General features: G+C 37.5%; 1 protein-coding gene and 1 long non-coding RNA gene across 6 annotated transcripts in view; both read left to right on the top strand.

The window, feature by feature from the left end:
- The window catches only part of LOC145728561 (protein sidekick-like), a 60,559-nt gene that overhangs the window by 23,222 nt on the left and 10,765 nt on the right, over window positions 1-26,572 (top strand). For 2 of the 5 annotated variants that reach the window (XM_081978898.1, XM_081978897.1), the window contains exons 2-14: window positions 9,764-9,856; window positions 17,464-17,640; window positions 17,752-17,968; window positions 20,622-20,994; window positions 21,043-21,203; window positions 21,258-21,385; window positions 21,457-21,549; window positions 22,462-22,581; window positions 23,543-23,698; window positions 23,759-23,885; window positions 23,940-24,131; window positions 24,185-24,294; window positions 25,749-25,949. In XM_081978898.1, coding sequence (XP_081835024.1) covers window positions 9,764-9,856; window positions 17,464-17,640; window positions 17,752-17,968; window positions 20,622-20,994; window positions 21,043-21,203; window positions 21,258-21,385; window positions 21,457-21,549; window positions 22,462-22,581; window positions 23,543-23,698; window positions 23,759-23,885; window positions 23,940-24,131; window positions 24,185-24,294; window positions 25,749-25,949 — 2,148 coding nt within the window. The remainder of the gene's footprint in view (window positions 1-9,763; window positions 9,857-17,463; window positions 17,641-17,751; window positions 17,969-20,621; window positions 20,995-21,042; window positions 21,204-21,257; window positions 21,386-21,456; window positions 21,550-22,461; window positions 22,582-23,542; window positions 23,699-23,758; window positions 23,886-23,939; window positions 24,132-24,184; window positions 24,295-25,748; window positions 25,950-26,572) is intronic. The other 3 variants (XM_081978899.1, XM_081978901.1, XM_081978900.1) reach the window with 3 other exon arrangements.
- On the top strand, window positions 14,926-15,709 carry LOC145728568 (uncharacterized). Its single transcript, XR_014178122.1, has 3 exons — window positions 14,926-15,043; window positions 15,212-15,307; window positions 15,382-15,709. It is a non-coding gene; the product is annotated as an uncharacterized LOC145728568 (long non-coding RNA).

The raw sequence follows: 26,572 nt of genomic DNA, 5'->3' as shown, positions 1-26,572 counted from the left end.
TCACGTGCAGATTTCAGGCGAAATTAGCCTCCAGATTTAAGTTATTGCCTCGAAACGTTGTTTGACTCTAAATTTCGATTACGTTTAATTAAAAAGATTGACCTGAACAAACCAATCAATGGCCTATCCAAGACCGTGCAATATCATTTCATTCACTCATTGGTTGTCGTATGTTGCGTTTGACATTTGACAGGGCGGCGTGCATATCGTGACAGTTGCTTTTAAATGCGAGTTTTTTGGAAGTTTTCCCACTCTTAATACTGAAAAAACTTAAAAAAAAGCAGCGTGTTTAGATGAAATCGGCAGGTGAGTTTGAACATTTCAGTGATTTTACGCCAACTAGTTGCAACAGCTTGCACCGTCAGTTAGTACGAGATAAGAGAGTTAAGGGACAAACAGAAAATTGTACTAAAAGCCTTACCGTCTAATCACAGGTTAACTTAATCTCTAGTAAATCACTGCAATACAGCTTTCAGAGGTGTTTTCCAGTGATAGCTGAGGTGTATAGCTTTTCAACTGTTCTTCTTTGCCTAGCACTGGAACATTCAAACTAAATTTGAACTGTATATACTTAACGGAGCAATAAGTACTGTTTACGGCTTCAAATATAATGGACTGTACAGTTAATTTAATGCATTTATTAATCTTTAACACTTCATTCAAAATCATAACATAAAAAATGGTTAGGTTAATCTTGTCTCTGTCATCTCGTACGTCACTTCCTAATTTGACGTCCGTCATTTGTCAATTTGGCGCAGCGTAGCCGATGCTAAAGCACTGGTGTCGGTGTTGCCAGATCCACCGTGGAATAAACCAAATACACTATTTTTGCGTACATTCCAGCATGTAAAAGCCCTGTCTCGTGAATTTCAATTTTTGGAAATTTACCAGAAAATTACTCCATTATTATGATTATGAGGGAGAATAACTGTCAAACTTGTTATTGTTAAATTCGTTGGGTTTTTGACCTTCGTGTAATTTTGTAATCATGGTGCCATGTGACTTTAAGATCATAACGTTTTTGGATCCGAAATCGTGGGTCGAAAGAATAACTAAAGACATCTAAATTTAACGATTAAAAGTACATTAAACATTATTGAATGGTTGGTACAACTAATTAATTTTTAGATTTTGCAATTTTTTCGGAAATTTTACATCCCTGCATTCCAGCATTGTTCGTGGTTTGTGATTGGTCAAAAAAGCAGCTCTTTTTAACCAATCACATACTATCAGTAATTTCTGACACAATATAAAGTCCTGATCGGTTATCGTCAGTCAAATTATAGCTTCAGTTTGTTTTCCTTAACAGACTGCCTTATCGTCACATTATTGCGGTCAATAAAAATCAACCCATTAATTATTGTACTGTTGAGTAACTCGAGAAAGGTTAAATGTTAATTCTTTCCATTATCTCACCAAAAGTGAGTTAAATTCTATATTAAGCTCTCAACTGGCATTTTCGATCAAATTATATACCTATTGTCTGTAGCGCTTAAACTAACAAGAAACTTTCGTCAATCAAAATTAATCCAATAGAGGGTTAAAGTTAAAACACTTTTCAGAGGTTTCGATCGCTGTAAAGTGTTGCTGGGCTTAAACCGGTCCTGTGACTATATTAAATTCCGAAACGGTTTTAATACAGAAATAACTATTAAATCCTTTATAGAGCGAGTCGTAAAACAAAGCTCCGATGAAAACTGGAAAGCCTTTTCCTCTCCAGACCCTTTCCCTGGAACGGCACAACCCGATTATTTTCGCATCAGGGTAACAAGTTCCATTTCCTGGAAAATGTATGTGCTCCTAAAGTGTCGATAAAAATAGTAAGGTTAAAATTAAAAACTAATTAGTAATATCCCGGTGAGGTAATTAAACATTCTATAATTAAAATTGCAAATTGACGGCTAGAAAGGGGCCCCTAATTGAACACCGTAATTGGTTATATAGTTGCTCAAACTAGTTCAATCAAAAGAAACTTTTGGACATAATGGACTTTATTGGCACTGTAATAATGTACCCTTTGATTCTGGATGTTTTGTTGACGGCCTCCATTTACATATTAATCGACTATACAAGCCAGTGGAGGAATATTAAAAAAGACTCGGTCCTTGGGGATTTTACTGAAAAAACTGCGACAAAAAATAAATATGAAGCTCGTATAGTTAGAACGTGAATGCACTCCAAGTAGTTGGTCTATTTTCTTTGTGGGAGAAAATTTTTTTTTTTTTAAGTTCAACTCCGGATTTACGAGGTTACGGGGATATACGCGATAAGGGATTAACGTAGCCTTAGGGAAGTGCAGAATGCGCCCCTTTAGGAAACAATACACTCTACTACTCCCCAGTTCTTGTTATGATGCCTGATGTCATAAACCGGAATGGAACTTGTCCCGTTCCCTAATAAGGCAAAATAGCTGATGCTGCAATTTTCCAGTTTTAATAAAGACAACGCTAAAGGGGAGTTTTGTCCCTTTTAAATACAAATAGAGTTTCATTCAACGGTTAAGAGTAGCATTTTCCATCAACCGTATCAACTAAATCTGAATTGTGGAAAACATACTATTTTTAATTGAGTTGAGTAGGCAAATTCCTGTTCAGCCAAAAAGGTTTTACGAGAAGGTTCTTTGAGAAACACGCTCAAATTCCTTTAGGTTTTAATTAAATAAGAAAGGGGAGTTTTCCTCAAAGGTGGCAGAGGTAAATAATATTGTCGGGTTAAGGTCGTAATCGTCGAACACGATTACGCGTATATAAGTCGGGCGATTCTTATCAAATCTGGACTTTGCGTGACTTTTATGTGCAGCTATTTAAATACAATACCAGCCAGTGTGGAGTTTTTTCCAAGGGCCGCCGAGTAGAACCATTGAAACGTGGAATTATAATAGACACGCAGGTTTTTAAAGCGTGAAAAATCGACTCCTTAAATGCCAATACCTTGCAGGTTCTTTGTAGCTCTATGGAAAATGAGTGACGTCACAATGATGTAATTTGACAGTCGATCTAATTCCGAATATGTCAAGTTACGTCATCGTGACGTTACTTTTGCCCAAGGACGGTAAACAGTACAGGAGTGCTTAATCCCATAAGCGCAATCTTGCCGGTATCGGCTCGGGCCGGTGACGATTTTTACGTCACCATGGGTCTCTCGCGTTTGCGCGATTGTTTTGCGCGATGCGCGATTGCAGTCGATCATTCACGAACATGATCTCGTACATAGCATCTCGGGCGAATATTTAGCGTATTGTGCACCCGAAGGCCCACTGTGACGTCAGAATTCATTCGCCGCCGGGAAACAAAATCGGCCGATCGAGCAATCCTGTACTGTTTAATATCCTTGACTTTTGCCCTGCTCCATAGAGCGTCAAAACGAACTTCATTTTCACATATACAGGTGTGGTAAATCCTAAACCGACCATAGGAAAACCGTGTAACGGACAGAGAAATGTAGGTAATTGCATGCGCAGGACTAAGACAGAAAACGAAAAAAATATCAAGTAGGCCATATTTTTAGCGCGCTGTTGCCAAACGCCGTAAGTATTCAATACCCTCGACAAACTTACTTACGGCGTTTGGCAACAGCGCGCTAAAAATATGGCCTACTTGATATTTTTTTCGTTTTCTGTCTTAGTCCTGCGCATGCAATTACCTACATTTCTCTGTCCGTTACACGGTTTTCCTATGGTCGGTTTAGGATTTACCACACCTGTATATGTGAAAATGAAGTTCGTTTTGACGCTCTATGGAGCAGGGCAAAAGTCAAGGATATTAAACAGTACAGGATTGCTCGATCGGCCGATTTTGTTTCCCGGCGGCGAATGAATTCTGACGTCACAGTGGGCCTTCGGGTGCACAATACGCTAAATATTCGCCCGAGATGCTATGTACGAGATCATGTTCGTGAATGATCGACTGCAATCGCGCATCGCGCAAAACAATCGCGCAAACGCGAGAGACCCATGGTGACGTAAAAATCGTCACCGGCCCGAGCCGATACCGGCAAGATTGCGCTTATGGGATTAAGCACTCCTGTACTGTTTACCGTCCTTGGGCAAAAGTAACGTCACGATGACGTAACTTGACATATTCGGAATTAGATCGACTGTCAAATTACATCATTGTGACGTCACTCATTTTCCATAGAGCTACAAAGAACCTGCAAGGTATTGGCATTTAAGGAGTCGATTTTTCACGCTTTAAAAACCTGCGTGTCTATTATAATTCCACGTTTCAATGGTTCTACTCGGCGGCCCTTGGAAAAAACTCCACACTGGCTGGTATTGTATTTAAATAGCTGCACATAAAAGTCACGCAAAGTCCAGATTTGATAAGAATCGCCCGACTTATATACGCGTAATCGTGTTCGACGATTACGACCTTAACCCGACAATATTATTTACCTCTGCCACCTTTGAGGAAAACTCCCCTTTCTTATTTAATTAAAACCTAAAGGAATTTGAGCGTGTTTCTCAAAGAACCTTCTCGTAAAACCTTTTTGGCTGAACAGGAATTTGCCTACTCAACTCAATTAAAAATAGTATGTTTTCCACAATTCAGATTTAGTTGATAGAAATATGGCCTACTTGATATTTTTTTCGTTACCCTCCAGGAGATGTTTTCCATTTCTATGGGCTAAATTGGTGGATAATCTGCTAAAAAACCTGTCTGCGGAAGGTTTGTATTGCTCAGGACTAATGATTGTTGTAGGAGGTAAATTTCCCAGTAATCCTGCAGAGAGAAGCCAGAATGAGAAGGGAAACTGGTGCACACAGAAGAAAAGCTAAGGACCGGTTTCACCTCCGGATAATTTTAATCTTAAGATGGTTTGTATAGAAATAACACAATTGACCAATAGTAGCGTCCGATTTTACAGATTCTAGAGAATATATCTTTGGAATAAAATTATCCTGAATTCCAAGTACCGGTTTGAAAGCTACAGAGTGGATTTTTGTACCAAAATGTAGCCCAAGCACAACTTGATCAGAAAAATTGTTATAGACAGCACCAAATGGAGAAAAGTCAAAATGACACCGAGACGAAACCACCAAAGCACTGTGCAGTTTGACAGGCCGTAACTTTGGTTGTGTGAAAGCTAGAGAGTGGATTTTTTTACCAAAATGTAGCCCAAGCAACGCTTTATTTGATCACTCTGTACAAATTGATCAGAAAAATTGTCATAGGCAGCGCCAAATGGAGAAAAGTCAAAATGACACCGAGACGAAACCACCAAAGCACTGTGTAGTTTGACAGGCCGTAACTTTGGTTGTGTGAAAGCTAGAGAGTGGATTTTTTTACCAAAATGTAGCCCAAGCAACGCTTTATTTGACCACTCTGTACAACTTGATCAGAAAAATTGTCATAGGCAGCACCAAACGGAGAAAAGTCAAAATGACACCGAGACGAAACCACCAAAGCACTGTGCAGTTTGACAGGCCGTAACTTTGGTTGTGTGAAAGCTAGAGAGTGGATTTTTTTACCAAAATGTAGCCCAAGCAACGCTTTATTTGATCACTCTGTACAAATTGATCAGAAAAATTGTTATAGGCAGCGCCAAATGGAGAAAAGTCAAAATGACACCGAGACGAAACCACCAAAGCACTGTGCAGTTTGACAGGCCGTAACTTTGGTTGTGTGAAAGCTAGAGAGTGGATTTTTTTACCAAAATGTAGCCCAAGCAACGCTTTATTTGATCACTCTGTACAACTTGATCAGAAAAATTGTCATAGGCAGCGCCAAATGGAGAAAAGTCAAAATGACACCGAGACGAAACCACCAAAGCACTGTGCAGTTTGACAGGCCATAACTTTGGTTGTGTGAAAGCTAGAGAGTGGATTTTTTTACCAAAATGTAGCCCAAGCAACGCTTTATTTGATCACTCTGTACAACTTGATCAGAAAAATTGTCATAGGCAGCGCCAAATGGAGAAAAGTCAAAATGACACCGAGACGAAACCACCAAAGCACTGTGTAGTTTGACAGGCCGTAACTTTGGTTGTGTGAAAGCTAGAGAGTGGATTTTTTTACCAAAATGTAGCCCAAGCAACGCTTTATTTGATCACTCTGTACAACTTGATCAGAAAAATTGTCATAGGCAGCGCCAAATGGAGAAAAGTCAAAATGACACCGAGACGAAACCACCAAAGCACTGTGCAGTTTGACAGGCCGTAACTTTGGTTGTGTGAAAGCTAGAGAGTGGATTTTTTTACCAAAATGTAGCCCAAGCAACGCTTTATTTGATCACTCTGTACAACTTGATCAGAAAAATTGTCATAGGCAGCGCCAAATGGAGAAAAGTCAAAATGACACCGAGACGAAACCACCAAAGCACTGTGTAGTTTGACAGGCCGTAACTTTGGTTGTGTGAAAGCTAGAGAGTGGATTTTTTTACCAAAATGTAGCCCAAGCAACGCTTTATTTGACCACTCTGTACAACTTGATCAGAAAAATTGTCATAGGCAGCGCCAAATGGAGAAAAGTCAAAATGACACCGAGACGAAACCACCAAAGCACTGTGTAGTTTGACAGGCCATAACTTTGGTTGTGTGAAAGCTAGAGAGTGGATTTTTTTACCAAAATGTAGCTCAAGCAACGCTTTATTTTACCACTCTGTACAACTTGAGAAAAGTTAATCAGTTAACCCAAAAAAGTCAGTGGTTGGAGGATTACAATTAGACAAAACTGGAAATTGACACTTAGCTGTACACAACTAGAGGAGACTGGAGAAAATTGTCAAAAACCCAAGAAGTAAAGGCACTAAACTAGTTAGGAAGTCCATACACTGTCACTAACATGAATAAGGCACCAAATAATGACTTGGTTCAGTGACAAAATAGAGGGGGTAAAGGTAATGAAAACTTTACTAATACCATTAAATAGGCGCCTTCGCCTAATCGTAGAGAAAGAGAACTAGTGTAAGTTCTGTTAGGAAGAGGAGAAATCTGCAGATAGTGCTGTAGGTACAGTAAGGCAATATTTTAGTTAACTGTAACCAGAAAAACATCATTTATGACCGACTTAAACTAATCGCACGTTTTATAACCGGTATAGTACCAGATAACATCTATATGGGCGATAACTTTTTACCGACAACGTAGAGGTTTTAAAAGCGCAATATGCGGCAAAGCGTCCCACAGGGAAAGTTTCAAGAAAACGGCAATAAAGGGTTGTTTTTCTCGTGCCGGTTTGGCTTGTAAATATCTCGGAGAACGAGGATTTTCGAAAAGTTATGGTGTACAGACGCCGGCGGTTTCCTGGACTTCTTCGCGGCCGTGGCTCACCAACTTTGGTCATTAATAAAAGACAAAAAACTGCCTGATGATAAATTATTAGGGTTTTCTGTTGGTTTGTGCACGTTTTTACCGCTGGAAACGTTATAATTTTTGTAGTTATCGTAGAGAAAATTGAGTTTTTTTCTGGATAGAACATATTATGGTGTGTAATGCAGCTAGTCGTTAAAGGCAAAAGTAATAAAATCCTTTATATGCGGATATGTTTGAGATGGCATTGTTTTATGGGCAAATACATTTTTGGCACAACACATCTTTAAGTTATTTTCGGTTGGCACAGCATAACCTCACTTTTACGAACACAGTTTTATAACTCGACAGGGAAAGGAATTTTACTACCAGCCGGTCAGATTGTAAAAATTGACGTCTAATTGACCTAATTTTGTTTTGTTGCACTATAAATCTATGGTCAAAAGTGACTGTTAAGTGGTAACCCTAATCCGACAGGTCCTTTTAACGTAGGTTCAATAAATAAGGGCGCGTTTCCGTTTTTGGCCTTTGATTTTGCATTTACTATGGCACAACCCCATTATTTATCAGGGCTGAAAGCTTCTATATACTGTTATTAAAAATGTTCATGTAAATCAGTGATAAAAAGAGAGAACGAATGAAAATCAATGGGATCGACAAGGATGGAACTTTGTGACAGATTGCGGGAAGTTGTAACCAACTTTCAAATTACGTCACATCCGCTCTGACGCACTGACACTTTTTCCCATCTTTCTTAACACATCACTTATTTCCAATGGTTCTAATGGTTCTAGGATAAATAACTCTGTATATTTATAGCTCTACGGAGAGAAATTTGACAGTTGTGATGTAAGTATCAAAGTGTTCCTTAACGTCAGAACTAACAAATGCTGTAAACACAACTTGCAGTGCAATTCATCAAAAAAGCACATTTCTGTTTGGACTTTTATACTTTCAGGTCGCTAGTGAGTGGGTTTTGACAGTTATGACAGCTGTCACGTGACCCAAGAAACGTATTAAAGTGTTTCTGAAGCTCACAACTGTCAAATTTGGCTCCATGGAGTTGTAAACATAACTTCTAGTATAATTCCTAAAATAGGCAACTATTTTTAATTTTATAGTTTCTGGTCGCTGGTAAACAGTGGTAAACGGGTTTCGACAGCCGTGACAGCTGTCACGTGACGTATGAAAAGTATAAAAGTGTTCTTTAACGTCAGAACTGTTAAATTTGGCTTCATGGTACTGTAAACCCAACTTATAGTGCTATTCCTCAAAGGAACACATCTGTTTGGCAATTTAAACTTTCAGGTCGCTGGTGAGTGGGTTTTCGACAGTTATGACAGTTGTCACGTGACCCATGCAACGTATTAAAGTGTTTCTGAAGGTCACAACTGTCAAATTTGGCTCCATGGAGCTGTAAACATAACTTATAGTATAATTCCTAAAATAGGCAACTATTTGTAATTTTATAGTTTCTGATCACTGGTGAACGGGTTTCGACAGTTGTGACAACGATCACGTGACGTACGAAAATTATAAAAGTGTTCTTTAACGTCAAAACTGTCAAATTTGGCTTCATGGAACTATAAAGCCTGTTTACAGTGTCATTCCACCAAGAAACACATTTACTTGATATTTTAGAATTTCTCCACTGCTTTTGATGTGCATTTATTAGCCTTTTGATTCTTCTAAAACTCCTTAAATTCACTTCTACACCATAACAAACTTACTGAATAATCCTTTCTTCAGTTTACACATTCCGACTTTTGGACCCATTAAAACTGACCATTTTCCACGGCGGTTCGTATAATAGCGAGACGAAACATTAATTCAACTTTTACACCCCATCGTGAACTCTCAACACATTCCCGTTGATAAGTGCAGTCGTTAAAGTTGTAGGAAAATTTATTTATAGACGACCTGCATTAAATTAATAATTTCGTGTTGTGTCTCTCCCCCTCGTTCCTACCCTCCTCCAAAAACTGGATTAGCTTAGTTCCACTGTTGCTTTATGCAGATATGCCGTGACAACTGCAAATAACGATTATTACTCGCTCGGATTGTTGCAAAAGTAAAAATCGTTGTTACGCTTGATTGTTGTGTAATTAAGGAACATGTGTCTATACAGGTGTGGTAAATCCAAAAGCGACCATAGGAAAACCATATAACGGACAGAGAAACGTAGGTAATTGCATGCGCGGGAGAAAGACAGAACACGAAAAAAATATCAAGTAGGCCATATTTTTAGCGCGCTGTTGCCAAACGCCGTAAGTAAGTTTGTCGAGTATTGAATACTTACGGCGTTTGGCAACAGCGCGCTGAAAATATGGCCTACTTGATATTTTTTTCGTTTTCTCTCTTTCTCCCGCGCATGCAATTACTTACGTTTCTCTGTCTGTCTGTGAAAACGTCTTTTAAATGTGCTTCTAGAGCTCTATTTGATTCAAAAATTACTTGATGCACTAAAGTAATAACGGATTTCAATTATTTCACTAAATGTAGTCTTTCTTTCCAGATAATTTACTTCAGGCGCCCAGGTTTACTACGTTTACGAGCAGCAGCATAATTAGATTGGGAACAACGAAAATCGTGCAATGCCAGGCATTTGGTAAGTGTTACTTTCCGTTATTAGATGATCTTTTTCACTTAATTGCATCTTTAGTCATTCTAAAGATTTTCTATTACTATTTACACACACACACATCCATTCGTGTGTGAGATATGAGCAGACACTCGAGAAGATGGTTAAGATGAAAGGGTAAATGACGAATTAATAATGAATGAAAGGGCCAGAAGGGCAGAGGACTTTGAAAAGGAACTTGGGTCTCTATATGCAAACATTTGGTGTGTTTTTTTTTCACTAGAGTTTTTAATTCCGCGAACCAAATATCCAACAATAATAAATCATCCACAAAACTGTCAGGAGTGTTGCCACTAAAACGGTTGATAATAAATAAATCCATATCGATAAAAGCCGGTATACGCATACATAAATTTGTAGAGTTGAGTCATGTGGGATCTATGCGAATATCATTTGGGCCACTGTCGTCATTTTCTCTACATTTTCAATGAATTTCGGCTTCTGAACACCAATTTACACAAATTGAATTAGTTGGCTCTCTGAGTGCATGAACAACACATAAATCCGTGAGAAGAGCAAAAGCTGGCGACTAGACCGTACAACTACATTTTTCGGCTATTATACGGATTATTTTTGTGATTTGTTAGTCTTCCTCTTTTGCTTTAATGCCAGTTTTTTTCACGTCCGCTGAATTGCATTACCCCAGATAGTTATTACCCATTAGCACTTATTTTGCTTATTCATGGGACATCCGGACAAATTTAGGAACGTTGCCATTACTTCCTAATCTTATAATGTAATCCACAACTGCCCTAAAAAAGTATGCCATCAATGATTCATTGCAGGAAATAATTCTGCCGAAATGGTTTAGCTGTACGTACGTAACAATTGAATTATTGAGAGGTTTTCCAATTGAAATGTCGTTTCATGTAATATTGAACGAGTTACTGTCCTATCTATTAATACAATATTCTAAAAAACAGTGAAAAAGCTGGTAGGTTTTGGACGAAAAGTGGAGACAAAATAACACTGTCAACAGGAATTAATAGTAATAGAAGTGACAGAATAAGTGGAAAAAATTAAAGAAGAATACAATAAAACTGCGAATTAGAAACAAAATGTAGTTGACAAATGGTAGTTCTAACCTAATTTTGTCCTACCAACAGCTGACGATGACAGTTTCTTAAAGTTTTTACTTCAAATTTGCAACCGTAGCCAACTTTGTTACTTCCTAGGGCGGCCATATTGGTTTTACACTATGACCGCATTTGTTTTGACGCCCCTTGGGAGCGAGTATAGCGAATTTGACGTCACGATGATGTAATTTGACAGTTGATCGAAATATTGTTGTAGTGTTTGGTTAGGAAATAGGGGATTCAAAAAATGTGCTTAAAACAATCAATTTCCCACTCCAAGTGGGGTTTTCAGGCGATTTTGTCTCTGACTGTCTTTTCCAATTGTGTTTCTGGCAGAACAAACTTTGATACCGCTTTTCGCCCTGACTGTTCAAATTTTGTAGTGTTTTTTTGGTTTTTGGATAGGAAATTTAATGAGGATTCCAAAAATGTGCTTAAAACAATCATTTTCTCACCCAAAGTGGGTTTTTCAGGCGATTTTGTCTCTGACTGTCTTTTCCAACTGTGTTTCTGGCAGCTCAAACTTTGACACCGCTTTTCTCCCTGACTGTACAAAATTTTGTAGTGTTTTTTTTTGGTTTTTGGATAGGAAATTTAATGAGGATTCCAAAAATGTGCTTAAAACAATCATTTTCCCACTCGAAGTGGGTTTCTCAGGCGATTTTGTCTCTGACTGTCCTTTCAAACTGTGTTTCTGGCAGCTCCAACTTTGACACCGCGTTTCTCCCTGACTGTACCAAATTTCGTAGTGTTTTTTTAGTTTATTGGATAGGAAACTTAATGAGGATTCCAAAAATGTGCTTAAAACAGTCATTTTCTCACTCCAAGTGGGTTTTCAGGCGATTTTGTCTCTGACTGTCCTTTCAAACTGTGTTTCAGACAGATCAAACTTTGACACCGTTTTTCTCCCTGACTGTACCAAATTTTGTAGTGTTTTTTTAGTTTATTGGATAGGAAACTTAATGAGGTTTCCAAAAATGTGCTTAAAACAATCATTTTCCCACTCTAAGTAGGTTTTTCAGGCGATTTTGTCTCTGTCTGTCTTTTTCAACTGTGTTTCTGGGAGAACAAAGTTTGACACCGCTTTTCTCCCTGACTGTACAAAATTTTGTAGTGTTTTTTTAGTTTATTGGATAGGAAATTTAATGAGGATTCCAAAAATGTGCTTAAAACAGTCATTTTTTCACCCCAAATTGGTTTTTCAGGCGATTTTGTCTCTGACTGTCTTTTCCAACTGTGTTTCTGGCAGATCAAATTTTGACACCGCTTTTCTTCCTGACTGTACAAAATTTTGTAGGGTTTTTTTTTTGGTTTTTGGATAGAAAATTTAATGAGGATTCCAAAAATGTGCTTCAAACAGTCATTTTCTCACCCCAAGTGGGTTTAACAGACGATTTTGTCTCTGACTGTCCTTTCAAACTGTGTTTCTGGCAGATCAAACTTTGACACTGCTTTTCTCCCTGACTGTACAAAATTTTGTAGTGTTTTTAGATAGGAAATTTAATGAGGATTTCCAAAATGTGCTTAAAACAGTCATTTTCTCACCCCAAGGGAGGTTTTCAGGTGATTTTGTCCCTGACTGTCTTTTCCAACTGTGTTTCTGGCAGATCAAACTTTGACACCGCTTTTCTCCCTGACTGTACAAATTTTGTAGTGTTTTTTTAGTTTATTGGATAGGAAATTTAATGAGGATTCCAAAAATGTGCTTAAAACAGTCATTTTCTCACCCCAAGTGGGTTTTACAGACGATTTTGTTGGGGCTTTTAGTTAACCTCAAATTTGCTATTGAAGCTAACTCCTTACGGCCGCCATATTGGTTTTACACGATAAAGATTAAAAAAAAATTCAAAACTATCCTTAAAAAAAATTAATAAAGAGAAAGAAATTAACTAATTAATGGGCTAGACAAAGATGGCGCTTGTAACGTGACACGTGTCAGTCTATCGACAATTGATCACAAGATATCAATCGGTGTTGTTAACGAAGTGGTCATGTGACCAACTGTCAGATATGAAAACAAATGAGAACACAATGTGACGTCTCGTAATCCGACAAACCAGCAAAAGCGACATCGACCGAAAACTAGAAAAATTCCATTTTAGCAGTTCTTCTTTTTTTTTTTAAACACGCTCTTGACACTCTTTTAGAGTCCCCGGATTTCACGTACAACGCGAATAGTAATTGAAAATATTGACGTGTGTGTGTGTTTGTGTAGTGGATTTTTTGCCCGGTTTCACTAAAAATGACTAGCGGCTTGAAAGCGTCCAGGAAAGTGGCTTTTTACCGGCAAAGTTTTAATGGAAACAATCCGCGAAATACAATTTTAAATTGGCAGCCAATTCCCACTGAAAATGGCCCTTGGCCGTTCCCAATACGGTTCAGACCAACCGAACTGGTTATCACTAGTAAATTACTGATGATAAAAGAAAACTGGACTTATCTACTACTCTACATTTAGACTACGTTGATTTTTTTCTACCCTTAGAAACCTCACAATAACGTGCACAGTTCAAAGCACCTTAGGGCACAATGGGAGCGGGGGTAAGCAGAAATTAGTAATTTGAGAATGGTTTAGTGCTCGGAGGATAAAAGTGCCGGTAAAAAAACAACCAAAACCGCTTTTGTTCTTAGTTTATTGTAGCGAATCATTAGAGACAATAAGAGATTCCACAAAATTATTTCCACAAAAATCTCATTACATTTTCCGGTCACCAACTTGTCCTGAACATTGAGCATAATAAACTAATTGCAAAGTTCTAATTTAGTACTATTAAATACTGGACAACGCCGAATCGAGGAAATGGAGTTTTAATTGTAGTAAAACCACTAATAGGTGGGTTGTATGCATGCCGACAACTTTCTATAGCGGTGTAATTAAGCTACCGATAAATCAACTCTAATTAATAAGTTTCATGTCGACTAATTCGGACTTTGAGTAATTTGTTTTCAATTATTATTTTCGCCTGTCGACCAACCAAATTTGTTTCGTAAAGAACGTATACGAGTCAATAATATCCTTCTCATCCCTGGAGAAATCTTACAAATTAGAAAAATTGTCAATCCAATATTGATACTGTCAGGAAAAGAGAAACTTAAATTTATTTAAGTCTAATTTGTTTAGTATTGGCAACACTGTACTGTCAAACACGGTTCAGACAGACGTCATTTGCCATGTCATTGTACTGACGTTTTGTTAAAAAAAAAAAAGTTTTAGTTCTTCAGTTGGCAGTTAAATGTTAGCTTGGAATTAGAGAGAAACGACTGTGGGATCTTTTGTACAAATACCCTAAACTAATATTTGAGTTCAATCTAAAAGTTAGATTCCCATACGGCCTTATTACAAAATTCCAGTCGGTTAGTCGCAACTTAATTTCGGTCTAATTCGAGTGGGATTTAACGATTTGCGTGCGCCCAACTACCCATCTACAGTCGAATGATATAATCGGTCCAATACCGGAAAATAATAGTTGTTCGCAGGGCAAAAAGAGGCTGTCATAAAACAGCGGAGTCCCATTTCATAGTTCGTTACTTCGATGTTAAGTCCGAATTTCGTCTCGAATCCTCAGAACTAGAGTTAAAAATTCCGTATAATGCATATGTGCGCTCCAGTCTAACATAACAAAGTAGTACGAGTGAAATATTTAATATAGAGTTTCCGCGTCGTTCTTAAAATTAAAAACTTTTGCGAGGCAATATCACGACCCGGCGCCTTTTTAAACTTTTATGACGCGAAAAAAGTTCTGCAAACATTTCATCGACTAAACTTATCCTTCAACGGGGACTATATTTCCCATTTTCAACACAATTATTAGGAAAACTTACAAACAGTCTGGGTCGATTTATTTGACCTCAGTACGTTACCCGTCCAACATCGTGACACGTTGATTCATTGATTTAGCTATAACGCTGACGCTTTGACGTTTTTGACAGTTCTCGGAGCTGTTTATATGTCTGACAGAGTGACAGATCCTTTGGTTTCATCTTCAAATTATCCGTATTTTTTGAAGTATTATTAATAAATTATTACAAAAATTACAATTACAACAAAATGCTAAACAGTTTTACTGATTGTGCACGGGTAAGTTTGAATTTATAGTGATTTTCTGGTAGTAAACTCTTGTAGAATCATGTGTTAGGTTAGATTACTCGCCTACTTGTTTTTTTTTCATCAGTTCTGTCTTGTGTCATTACAACTCTCAAAAATATAGGTTATGAGCAAAAACAGAATTTCAACTAAATTTTTAAGGAGACACAAATTACCTGCCTTTCAAACGGGGGCTAGTCGTAAATCACACGCCATTTGGAGTCCAGATTGCGTGTTGACAGGACATAACTCAATTCGGTAAGCAATGCACAGCATCAAAAAGTACATTAATCGTGACCTTATTTTAGTTTATCGACCTAGTTTTGTTCTAGGAAAATTTCTTAAGATTGAACAACAACTGCGAAAGGGTCAAAGCAAAAGTGGCGCAACAATATCAGGTCCGGATCAAAGTCTAATTTATTAAAGTCCGCGTCAAACCCCAGGTCGGTAATCATTCCCGAATTTGTCGCTGCTGGAAACGAGCCCGTAACTTTCGTGCAAAACATCCGAATTTCCAATCTGACGGTAACGAAATTTTAACTTCGTTTTGCCCTTCGGGGTGGATTTTTCGGTTATTTCGACGTCCGAGATCTTCCATCAAATATTTCAGTTTTTTTTTAGGATTAGATTTTAAATTAAACGTTTCAAACGTTTGTTATTATGTTGGTTGCAATTTTAGAATATTTATTAAATACAGGGTGATCCAGTTTTAAGTGTCAATAATTCACCATTCATATCAAAAAATAAGTTGACATGCATTATGTCATTTTCCTGATGAACGTTTCCCAATACACAGGCGTGATTGTCATTCGTCAAAATGGTTTAGAGACGTCGATTGGTGGATTGCTGACATTTAAAACTGTACCACACTGTATACATTACTAAAAATCTAATTTTACTAGTGACAACTCGTTCGTCACGAAAACACTTCCATTAAAAAGTAATTTGGGACCGCCATCCTCCAGGGACTGATTACATTATCACGAGACACTTGTTGAACTCAATATGGCCTTAGTATATTCAATTTTCCTGAATCTATTTTTAGGGACGGTTTTCGGTTATTAAATGCTAGTAATAAGTAAATTCCGCGTTGGTCTACAAAATAAAAATGCCCTTGCGGATGAGTTTAATTATTTCTATCCGGGGTAACGTGTTGTGTAGACTTTTTGCTCGTTTGCGCCACGGATTTGCGAAATAACGCTCGCCTTTCCCGGTTTTTAGACGTACGATCGTGCCTACGTAGGTCTGACATGGACGGAACTTTAAATCTTTCCCAATGTTTTGCGCTTAGTTTATGTCCCCACTTGTATACGATGAGTTTTTGGTCTGCATATTGTTCTAAAAAGGTTTTGTCCAAGTCAACACAACATTTCGTTCACCAGTTTGTCATTATTAGTGCCTATTGTCAGCCACAAACTAGTTCATACACCACTGACCCAAACCTAGAAATTGCACGTTTTATGGCAGGAGTACCTAAATTAAAGTTGGGACTTTTTAAATCCTGAGGACTATGCGGAGCATCCAGAGAAAACTAATTATGAAACAAAAATAGCATAATAGGATTTAGAGTAGAGAAGGCACTAAGCTTCTGCTGTACGTTTGCCCTAATTCTACTGCTCCAATGTTTTAAAACTTGTTTGTCATTGGTCAAAAAAAAATGCTTTTCTTGACCAATCACAAAAGTCTGCACACATGGACCATCTAAAGTTTGTTTTCATTAGAATGAAGTGTGTTTCAACTCCCCAAGTCCTTCAAGTGTAAAGTTTTTATGAATGTTCAACTATATACGGTTGGATGGAACATGGTCCTTTAAGGCACGAGAACACTGAATAATTAGCTCTAGACTCCCAAGCATTAAATCCCGCACATAATCAGGATTAATACGCGTAAGCAATATGGCACCTTAACTATGAACTAGCGTATTAAGACGGTCGTATAATTTATGGTTGTTACCTTTTGACTTGATGTAGTTGGTTGAGGTGAACTTTACGAAGTTATGTCTTTATCATGTAAAAATTGCTGGAATATGTAACACAAGTTAAAGCCATCTATTATAGTTTATCTCCCCGTCGACCCATTATACCGTATAATACATCTTGATATCGATCAGCAGGATTTTTCCACCTGCTTTTTGCCACATACATTTTGTCTCGATAGATGGGCGCATAATATACATTTTTATGGGAGGACGCGTTTAGGTTTTGATTTATTACCAGTCCTAATACCCCCCACCATTTTTTTGAAAATTTTTGTGCCTATTTCACCTAATTTAAGGTTCTTTAGTATAAATATGCTTTTTGCTGGGCATTGGAACCCTTTTGGAGCAAAAAGAAAATTTTTCCAAAAATGCACTTTTTACCAAAAGTAGATCTTCAATCAATACTACAAAATGAGCTAAAACCCGGTCTTTACAGGCAATCCGACGCCCCAATTCAAGTGGCTCAAAAATGGGGCGCCCATCACCGAATTTTCCACGGATCCCTTCTACAAAATTATCTCGGCCAAACTGGACGACGGTGGCAGCTATCGATGTATCGCATCGAACAAGATCGGATCGATATTGAGCGAAGAAATCAAAATTGTGGTAGCATGTAAGTTCGTTTTATGTAAATTACTACTTCAAATACGACAAAACGTTTGGTTTACATCGTCCCCTGGAAAACCTACTTGAACTTTCTTTGTGTGAACCAATGTATTTTTAGATATGGACGTGTTTAAAGACCAGAGCGAGATGACTTTTACGGTGAAAGAAGGAGATGCCGCCGTATTGAACCTTCCGGAAATCGATTCGGTGCCTTTACCGGACGTGACGTGGCAAACGGACGAAGGGGTACTGCCCTACGCCCAAAAATACGCTAAATCAAAAACGAATCAACTGATTATATTGTCTGCGGATAAAGATGATCAGAAACCCTATAGGTAAGTCAATAACTAGCTTACAGAGGCTAGATTCAGCTTCAGCTAGCTTACATAGTCATTAGTGCGACATGTTAAAATCTGAGTCAATTTGCTTACTTTCAACAATCTTAACACAAAGTTGGTATAGTTTGTGATTGGTCAAAAAAGTATTACTTTCAGCTTGCTCTGCTTTTTCTTGACAAATCACAAACTATACACCTGTGCACTTACATCATTGGGGTCATCAACTATAGTCCAATTTTCCGTTCAAAACAATAGTATTGTAAAGTTTCCTGTTTAAAAATTTGTTTTAACTACGCTAATTGATTTTGTCCAAAGTTCCCTATTTTGTGGGATTCTAAGCTAAGACCCTCAACGCAAGGATAATAATGCCTTGAAGAAGGCTTGGCTTCAGATTGCCAATCGAATGAAAACAATAGGTATTCGGTACAGTCAGAGAGAGAAGCGCTGTCAAAGTTTGAACTGCCAGAAACACAGTTTGAAAAGACAGTCAGCGACAAAATCGTCTGTTAAACTCACTTGGACTGAGAAAATGACAGTTTTATCCACATTTTTAGAATCCTTATTAAGTTTCCTATCTACTAACCTAAAAAAAACATTAAAAAATCGAGTATAGTCAGTTAGAAAAACAGTGTCAAAGTTTGAACTGCCAGAAACACAGTTTGAAAGGACAGTCAGAGACAAAATCGCCTGTAAAACCCACTTGGAATGAGAAAATGACAGTTTTAAGCACATTTTTGGAATCCTCGTTAAATTTTCTATTCAGTTACTTGGAAAAACCGTATAAAATGTGGTACAGTCTGGGAGAAAAGCAGTGTCAAATTTTGAACTAAAAGAAACACAATTCAGAAGGACAGTCAGGGACAAAATCGCTGGTAAAACCCACTTCTAGTCAGAAAATGTTTGATTTAAGTACATTTTTGGTATCCTCATTAAATTTCCTATTCAATAGCCAAAAAAAAACAAAAAACATATCGGTACAGTCATGGTGAAAAATGGTGTCAAAGTTTGAATTGTTAGAAACACAGTTTGACAGGACAGTCAAGGACAAAATCGCCTGTAAAACTCATTTGTGGTGTGAAAATGACAGTTTTAAGCACATTTTTGAAATCCTCATTAAATTTCCTATCCACTAATCTAAAAAAACACTACCAAATTGAGTACAGTCAGAGAGAAAAACAGTGTCAAAGTTTGAACTAACAGAAACATAGTTTGAAAGGACAGTCAAGGACAAAATCGCCTGTAAAACCCACTTGTAGTGTGAAAATGACAGTTTTAAGAACATTTTTAGAATCCTTATTAAATTTACTATCCAATAGCCTAAAAAAATATTACTAAATTCGGTACAGTGAGGGAGAAAAGTGCTGCCAAAGTTTGAAAACACAGTCAGCGACAAAATCGTCTGTTAAACTCACTTGGAGTGAGAAAATGACAGTTTTAAGCACATTTTTGGAATCCTCATTAAATTTCCTATCTACCAGCCTAAAAAAACACTACCAAATTGAGTACAGTCAGAGAGAAAAACAGTGTCAAAATTTGAACTGCTAGAAACACAGTTTGAAAGGACAGTCAAGAACAAAATCGCCTGTAAAACCCACTTGTACTGTGAAAATGACAGTTTTAAGCACATTTTTAGAATCCTTATTAAATTTACTATCCAATAGCCTAAAAATATGTCACTAAATTCGGTACAGTCAGGGAGAAAAGTGTTGCCAAAATTTGAAAACACAGTCAGCGACAAAATCGTCTGTTAAACTCATTTGGAGTGAGAAAATGACAATTTTAAGCACATTTTTGGAATCCTCATCGATTCTATCACGCTATCGATTAACAAAATAAAAAAAAATTGGTTGATGACCCCTTCGTATGAAATATGATAGTGTTGTAGTAACACACGTAGCGCTACTCCCATTTTGGTACATGTTTTTGACACTTCTCTTAAATTGTATACATGCACGATTCGAGGTTCCCCCAAGGTCCAATACCTGAAAACTATCCATATTCATTCGGGAACTTTACCCGAAACTCACTTGGGGGGACTAGGTAAAAGTTTTTAAATTTTACAACATACAATAAAAAAGCAATTTTAAACCAGAAAAAATTTCTATAGAATCGTTCGATTAAGAACTGAATATTGCACGCGGGTTAACGGAACAATGCCCTTTTGAATAATTTAGCACCGTCCCCGGACTTTTTATCACATTACTTATTGATAAAAATACTTCCATAACTTCTCGCAACCTGGTTTACTTTTGTTTTGGTGTTGAATCGATTCCGAAAATTACCTATCTGTTATTATTTAATAACCGGCCCCGGAAAGCGCATGTATAATAATACGTAATGTTGCAGGACAGTATTAACAATGATAAATGATGGTGCCAGTGAATTATGTATGTATACTTTGCGGTCCTGGTTATTAATCGTTATCTTGCCCATTAGGGAGTAGTAGTACTTTATCTAAAATGTTGCTTATATTAACAATTTTTAAACTGATCCAGTTTAATGGAGGCGAATTTATTATTTACTAATTAATAATGTTTAGCTGAGCATGAACTAACTAATTAAATGAGTTTTTAATCACATTTAGAGGCCTCTCGATAAATTAATCCGCAAAATTGAAATTAATAAAGTATACAGAAGTAGTAATTTTTAGAGCTCGTGCTATAAACACGCAAGAAGGTAAAGAGGAAAACAGCGCCTACATGCGACTCGCCGTCCAAGAATCAATGGACAGCAAGGAAATCGCCCCCGAAATTATTATACCGCCCGACGATCTGCAGGTGGTGAAAGGGGCGTCCGAGGCCACTCTCGATTGTATCGCCAACGCTCGTCCCCTGCACGAGTTGGAGACTTTGTGGCTCAAGGATGGTATTCCCATCGAAAATGCTGGTATTTCCTACTCGGTGAACGATATTTGGAATCGAAGTTTGGCTTTGGTGTCCATCAACACCACTCACAGCGGAGTGTACCAGTGTAATGTCAATTTGCGTTCGGGAGGTTTCCCCCCTGTAGAGGCCACAGCTCAGGCAAGTTTAGCTTTCAAGAAACTAGTTTAATCTAATAAACTTCAACAGGTTGTGGTATTGGAAAAACCGCGATTTCTCAGTAATTCAAAAGCGGAAACGTTAGGCGACTACGGTTCTCAAATGAATCTCCTCTGCGACGTTATTGGCATACCCAAACCCAATATCACGTGGTACCGTAACTCTGAAGAACTGGATTTGACAGACACAAGGTACACGCGCAAAATTTAGCTTTTTCCCTTTAAATAACGCTCATTTTGCTGTAGATATAAAGTGGAAGAAGACAACTCGCTGTCGATCAAAAAACTGATGATAACGGACAACGCTATGTATCAGTGTTTTGCGAGGAACAAAGCCGGAGAAAGCTCCCAATCCACTTGGCTCAGAGTCAAAAGTAAGTTTCCTACCTCTAATTATCAACAAAAACAGTTGATTGGTTAATAATAATAATAATGCAATCTTTAGACCGACGAAATACGCGTAGTATAGCAGCAAAACTAGCCAGGCTAAGGCCCGATCGACATGGTGGTAAAAAGTACTTTGGTTTCGTGGCTCCCCGTAAGAATCAATTTTTGTGATTGCTATTTTCACGTTTTTTGCACTCGTAGATTAGATTCGTTGTTATATTCTTTTATGTTCGGTAGTTTGAATTTATCACACAAAAGAGGAAATGTGAGAGAGCTACAATATTTTTTTTACAATAACGGAGGCAAAACCAATTACATTAGTTTGCAATGCTCTTACGGTTGAATCGTATAACCACAGCTTGTTCGTTTTAAAGTTATTATTTTAATTTTTGTCCTAAAAACTGTACCGTACACCACTGTTTGAGCTTTATTTTTATTTTTCTTGTCTCTTAAGTTTACGTTTGGTTTAGCAAACAAGACATATTCTCCATAAAACAAAAATGCAAGAAAAATTATACTAATTTCATTCCAGATTAGGACTCTTAATGGTTTAGGGCATATTTGATCAAAAAGTAATTTCTAACTTTCATGTATTGTACCGACATTATAGATTAAAATAAATCAATGCTCGGCGATTAATGTTATAATGATGATGATAGAAGGGTTAAATGGTAAGTTCCATTTAAACTGCGTTTTTATACCGAACCATTATTACACAAAGTGTGGTTGTTAGGCTCACATTAACGCCCTCTATTTGTTGTTCCATAAAGAAAAACCTGTCGGCAAATTAAAAATATCGCATGTTTTTTTAAAAGGGGGTTGCGTACCCGTTTCGCCGTGTCGAATTCCTCGTCCTACCTGAATTCGCACCTGGCGTACCCGACGCGTCCCTTCGCCCTTCCTTCGTCTCGGCCGACCATCGTGCCTCCGTTTATTTTTTATTTTGTTTGCTTTTACGATGCATGAGTTGAACGTCGCCGGAAAAACCGAGATTATTCGTTCATGTTTTCGCCGTCATTCATGGCGTTTCTAACCGTTTTTATACCGTCGGTCGCTTTTCTAGCCGCCCAGCCCGTGATGGAGTACGGCCCTAAAAATTTGACGGTTTTGGACGGGAAAGATGCCACCCTGACTTGTCGAGCTGTTGGGGCACCTGTACCGAATACAACTTGGATTTTTAACGGTAAGTTTTCTTTCGAACAAACAGTTATTTGATTCTTATGTATTAAGTAAAAAATGGAATACAAAAACATTCTATCTATTGTATATTATGAGAAATTCCCTTAAAACGAAGAAGTAAGAAGACAGGAAGTCCAAAATTTAATTTTAGTGAAGTAGCTTAAATAATACTTAGGTCTAGTTTTACAATAGTGGTTCAATCAGTATTTCTTATAGGAAAGTTCAACTGAACTGCGATTGTATAAACCAGGTCTTATTTATATAACATTTACAATGAATGACTACGTTTATATCGTGCGGATTGAAATAAGGATTATTCAGTCGAGTATTGATCGTGTTTAACTTACATTTGATGGGATTTTGGATTATTGGATGCGTTCTAAAGATCCGTAAGGATCGAACCAAGATGACTATTTAAGCAGAAAGAGATGCCAACATATCTTAATTATTGTTATCTATCCTTAGCATCAGGAAACATACCTTGTCGCAAATCAACAAAGCCCCAAATCTGTTTTCCATTAACCAAAACAAAACTCAAAAAGTTTGGTAGTTTGAATTTGAGATTAATAGTACACACTTCAAATAACAAACGACAACCGTCTGTCAAATTAATGTGTCATTGTCAAGTGAATCCTGTTTACATCGGACATCCATGGCATGGACGCGTCGTTTATATCGAGGATTTTATGACGGTTTACATGATCGGATTCAATTTGCTCGATATAAACGTAGTCAATCATTTTTTTTTCTAATAAATACTAAAATGATGTATTTACACATATACAAAATAAAACCTAAGTAACATATTATGTTGAGCAGATAATATTCCTTACAATTTATTTGCTAATAAACGATCATTTTGCCTAAACATTAATTATTTGTTAACGAATTGAAATTGACAATTTTGACATAAATTGAAACGTTGGACGTTTAAAACAATTGATCTTTTTACTAACGATTTAAAGGTGAAGAAGAAGTGTCCACTTCCAGTCGAATTCAAATCCTAGAAACTGGTGATTTGTTGATTGCCGCCGTTCGTGAAAAAGACGCCGGGGTGTACACTTGCGTGCGATCTAACGAAGCTGGGGAAGTACGGGGATCCGCCAATCTTTCCGTTTTAGGTTAGTACCGTACAATAACCCAACAAAATTATACTAATAATGACAACAAACAAATTACAGTTCGAACTCAAATCGTACAACCTCCGGTGGACACCAGGGTACTGTTGGGTCACACCGCCACTCTACAATGTAAAATCTCCTCGGATCCCGCGGTGCCTTACCAACTAGACTGGTTCCGCGATAAACAGTACGTTCACTTTATTACCTAAACAAAAAAACTGAAAATATATTTTTTCTCAAGGTTGATTAATCCACGTGGAAGTCAACGAATCAACATCCTGCAGGACGGCATGTTGGAAATCCAGGCGGTCAGAGCGTCCGATGTGGGTCATTACACGTGCGCGGTCAGGTCACCAGGTGGGAACGACACCAGGTCGGCCAAGTTGAGCGTTATCGAACTTCCTTTCGCACCTACCAATGTTAAGGCTGAAAGGTTGTTTCCAGTAAGTTAAAGCAAATTTATTACTAACTTTTTGGAAATTGTAGGACCGATGATGGAGGGCAAAGAGCGGTGAATGTCAGTTGGACTCCAGGATTTGACGGTAACAGCCCAGTTAAACAGTACATAGTGCAAAAAAGAGAAGTGCCAGAGTTTGGTAAGTAACAGTACTGTCCGGGAATTCCATTTGGCTTAAACATTGTTTTTGTGCTGGTGTCAAGATTATTACCATCCTGAAGATGAGATTTACTCAAATCTCCCTCACCTCCTAGTTGCATGATAATATCATCATAACTGGCATCAGATTCTGGATTCAGAATCTAGTAAATAAAGAAAATTTAAATAAATAAGCTTGATTAAAAATTCGATAATAGGGATGCCAAGTTATTTTTAAGGTAAATAACTAAACCTATCTAACTTACTTTCTACCTAAAAATCCGGCTTCTAAATATATCATTGAAACTACAAATGTCTTTAATACAAAAAATTACAAACTACTTACAACTAATACTCTTCGTCAAAGAGTCCAAATTGTCCAAAATAAACCGTCAGTTGACCAATCTTTTCCGTTGAGGTGGATTTTTAACTGCAAAGGCTGTATCTCGGTAACAGCCGGGGGGGGGGCCTTCTCGGTTATCGATTTAACCACTTCTGGAATAAGTCCTCTATAACAATCTGCTCCATGTCATAACGTGGACTAGACGGTACATTTGCTGGTAGCACTCGGTATAACACCCAGTAACTTCCGTTCCGGAAGGAAACAGCTTTCTAAGATCCCCTGATCTTCAATATAGTCTGATTTTTGCTCGATTTTTTTAGAAAACTGACTTTTCAGCTCTCATTAAAAGTCTCTCTTGACAATCAACAACCAAAAAAACCTTTTTTCCCATCTTCTACCTCCACGTACCACCTTTTTCACCTCCTTTGAAGTTCATCAAGTAATACTGTTAATTTTCTTAATAACTACATACAATCCTACTAAAACTAACTATAATGGTAAACACTTGACATCCCTACAAAAATGTACCTATTCTATAAATTAAATAAATAAATTTTCTTTATTTTCTTGAAAAAAAAATCCTTATTTTCAAGACACTGGGTAAACTAACAACAGCCATTCTTTGGCATTAATTACTAACATACACAGAAACAGTGTTTAACCGCATGAGCATGTAACTAAAAAGCTTTTGGAACTAGTTTGCTTTCCCACTTTTTCTCTGGTTTTGATTTTGTAAACTGATTAAGTGGGATTTATTTGTACTCGTTATAATCGGTTAAAAGTTAAATGCGGACCCGCCAAGCAACTCGCGTTTTGTTTGGATTCCATTGTGGCGCATTTTATGTTTGGCTAATGCAACAATAATGTTCATTGTCATCCGCATTTATGGCGTCCGATTATAAATATCAAATTTTCGGAAGCTCTAAATATTCATCAGTTACTGAAGCGTTGCTATTTTGATTTCATATAAATTGCATTTATTTTGGTTAGTGGAATTCAATAAAAATAACTTCCTTTTTTTCAATTTTGTGACGAAAAACTTGCATGCTCTGTAAATCGCAATCAGCCCCCGTCCATTTCAACACAAAGACAGTCTAATCGGGCTCCATTAGTGCCCCCAATTTCAGGTCCCATTCCAGACCCTTTGCTCAACTGGGTGACCGAAGTGAGCAACGTGAGCGGCGATCACAGGTGGACACTGTTGACAAATTTGAAGGCTGCCGCTTCCTACCAGTTTAGAGTGAGCGCCGTGAACAGCGTTGGTGAAGGCAGCCCTTCAGAACCAAGCAACCAGGTCATGTTGCCTCAAGAAGGTAAGTTTTTTGGGATTTTTTTGTGTGTGTATAAACAATTCGAATCGGTTTTAATTAAAACTTTAATTCAATTCGGACCGGAAAAGCTTTTCAAATTTCACATGCTACATAATTATTTTTAGGAAAATGTATTGCTTGAATGGCGAGCGTTTATAACAAAACCGGAACTTTTGAATGGCCTCTTAATGAGCTACCGCGTAATTGGTTTTGCGTTGAGGTTTTTATGTTGTGTTATTTATGATTTTTAAATATTTAATCGGTTATAACTGGTAAAATCGATATAGATATAGTATCAAAATATGATAATAATGGTTTAACTGGGAATTTTAACTGAGAAACCCAAATGAATAACAAATTATAACCAATTTTCCTTAAACTAGACTATAAGCCCAAACCCTAATCATAAGCAACTTGTTTTTATTTATTTTTTATCATGCAGGCAGCTCATATACATTTCTGTTTAAAGGTGGGATTTGTGTTTATATTTTGCATGATTTAAGTATCACACGTCTTGCATCCACTTTGTTCAGGTGCCCGCAAGCACCAAAACGTCATTATTTGCTGTAAATTTTGACTTTTGTCTTGTGGGTCCAGTTAAATTGCATTTTTTCGTTTTTCTTCAG

The sequence above is a fragment of the Ips typographus genome, linkage group LG4, assembly GCF_016097725.1.
Source record: "Ips typographus isolate SLU linkage group LG4, UJ_Ityp_2.0, whole genome shotgun sequence".
NCBI classification, from domain to species: Eukaryota; Metazoa; Arthropoda; class Insecta; order Coleoptera; family Curculionidae; genus Ips; species Ips typographus.
The sequence above is the reverse complement of the archived record's forward strand: the minus strand, read 5'-3'. Positions and strand labels throughout refer to the sequence as shown.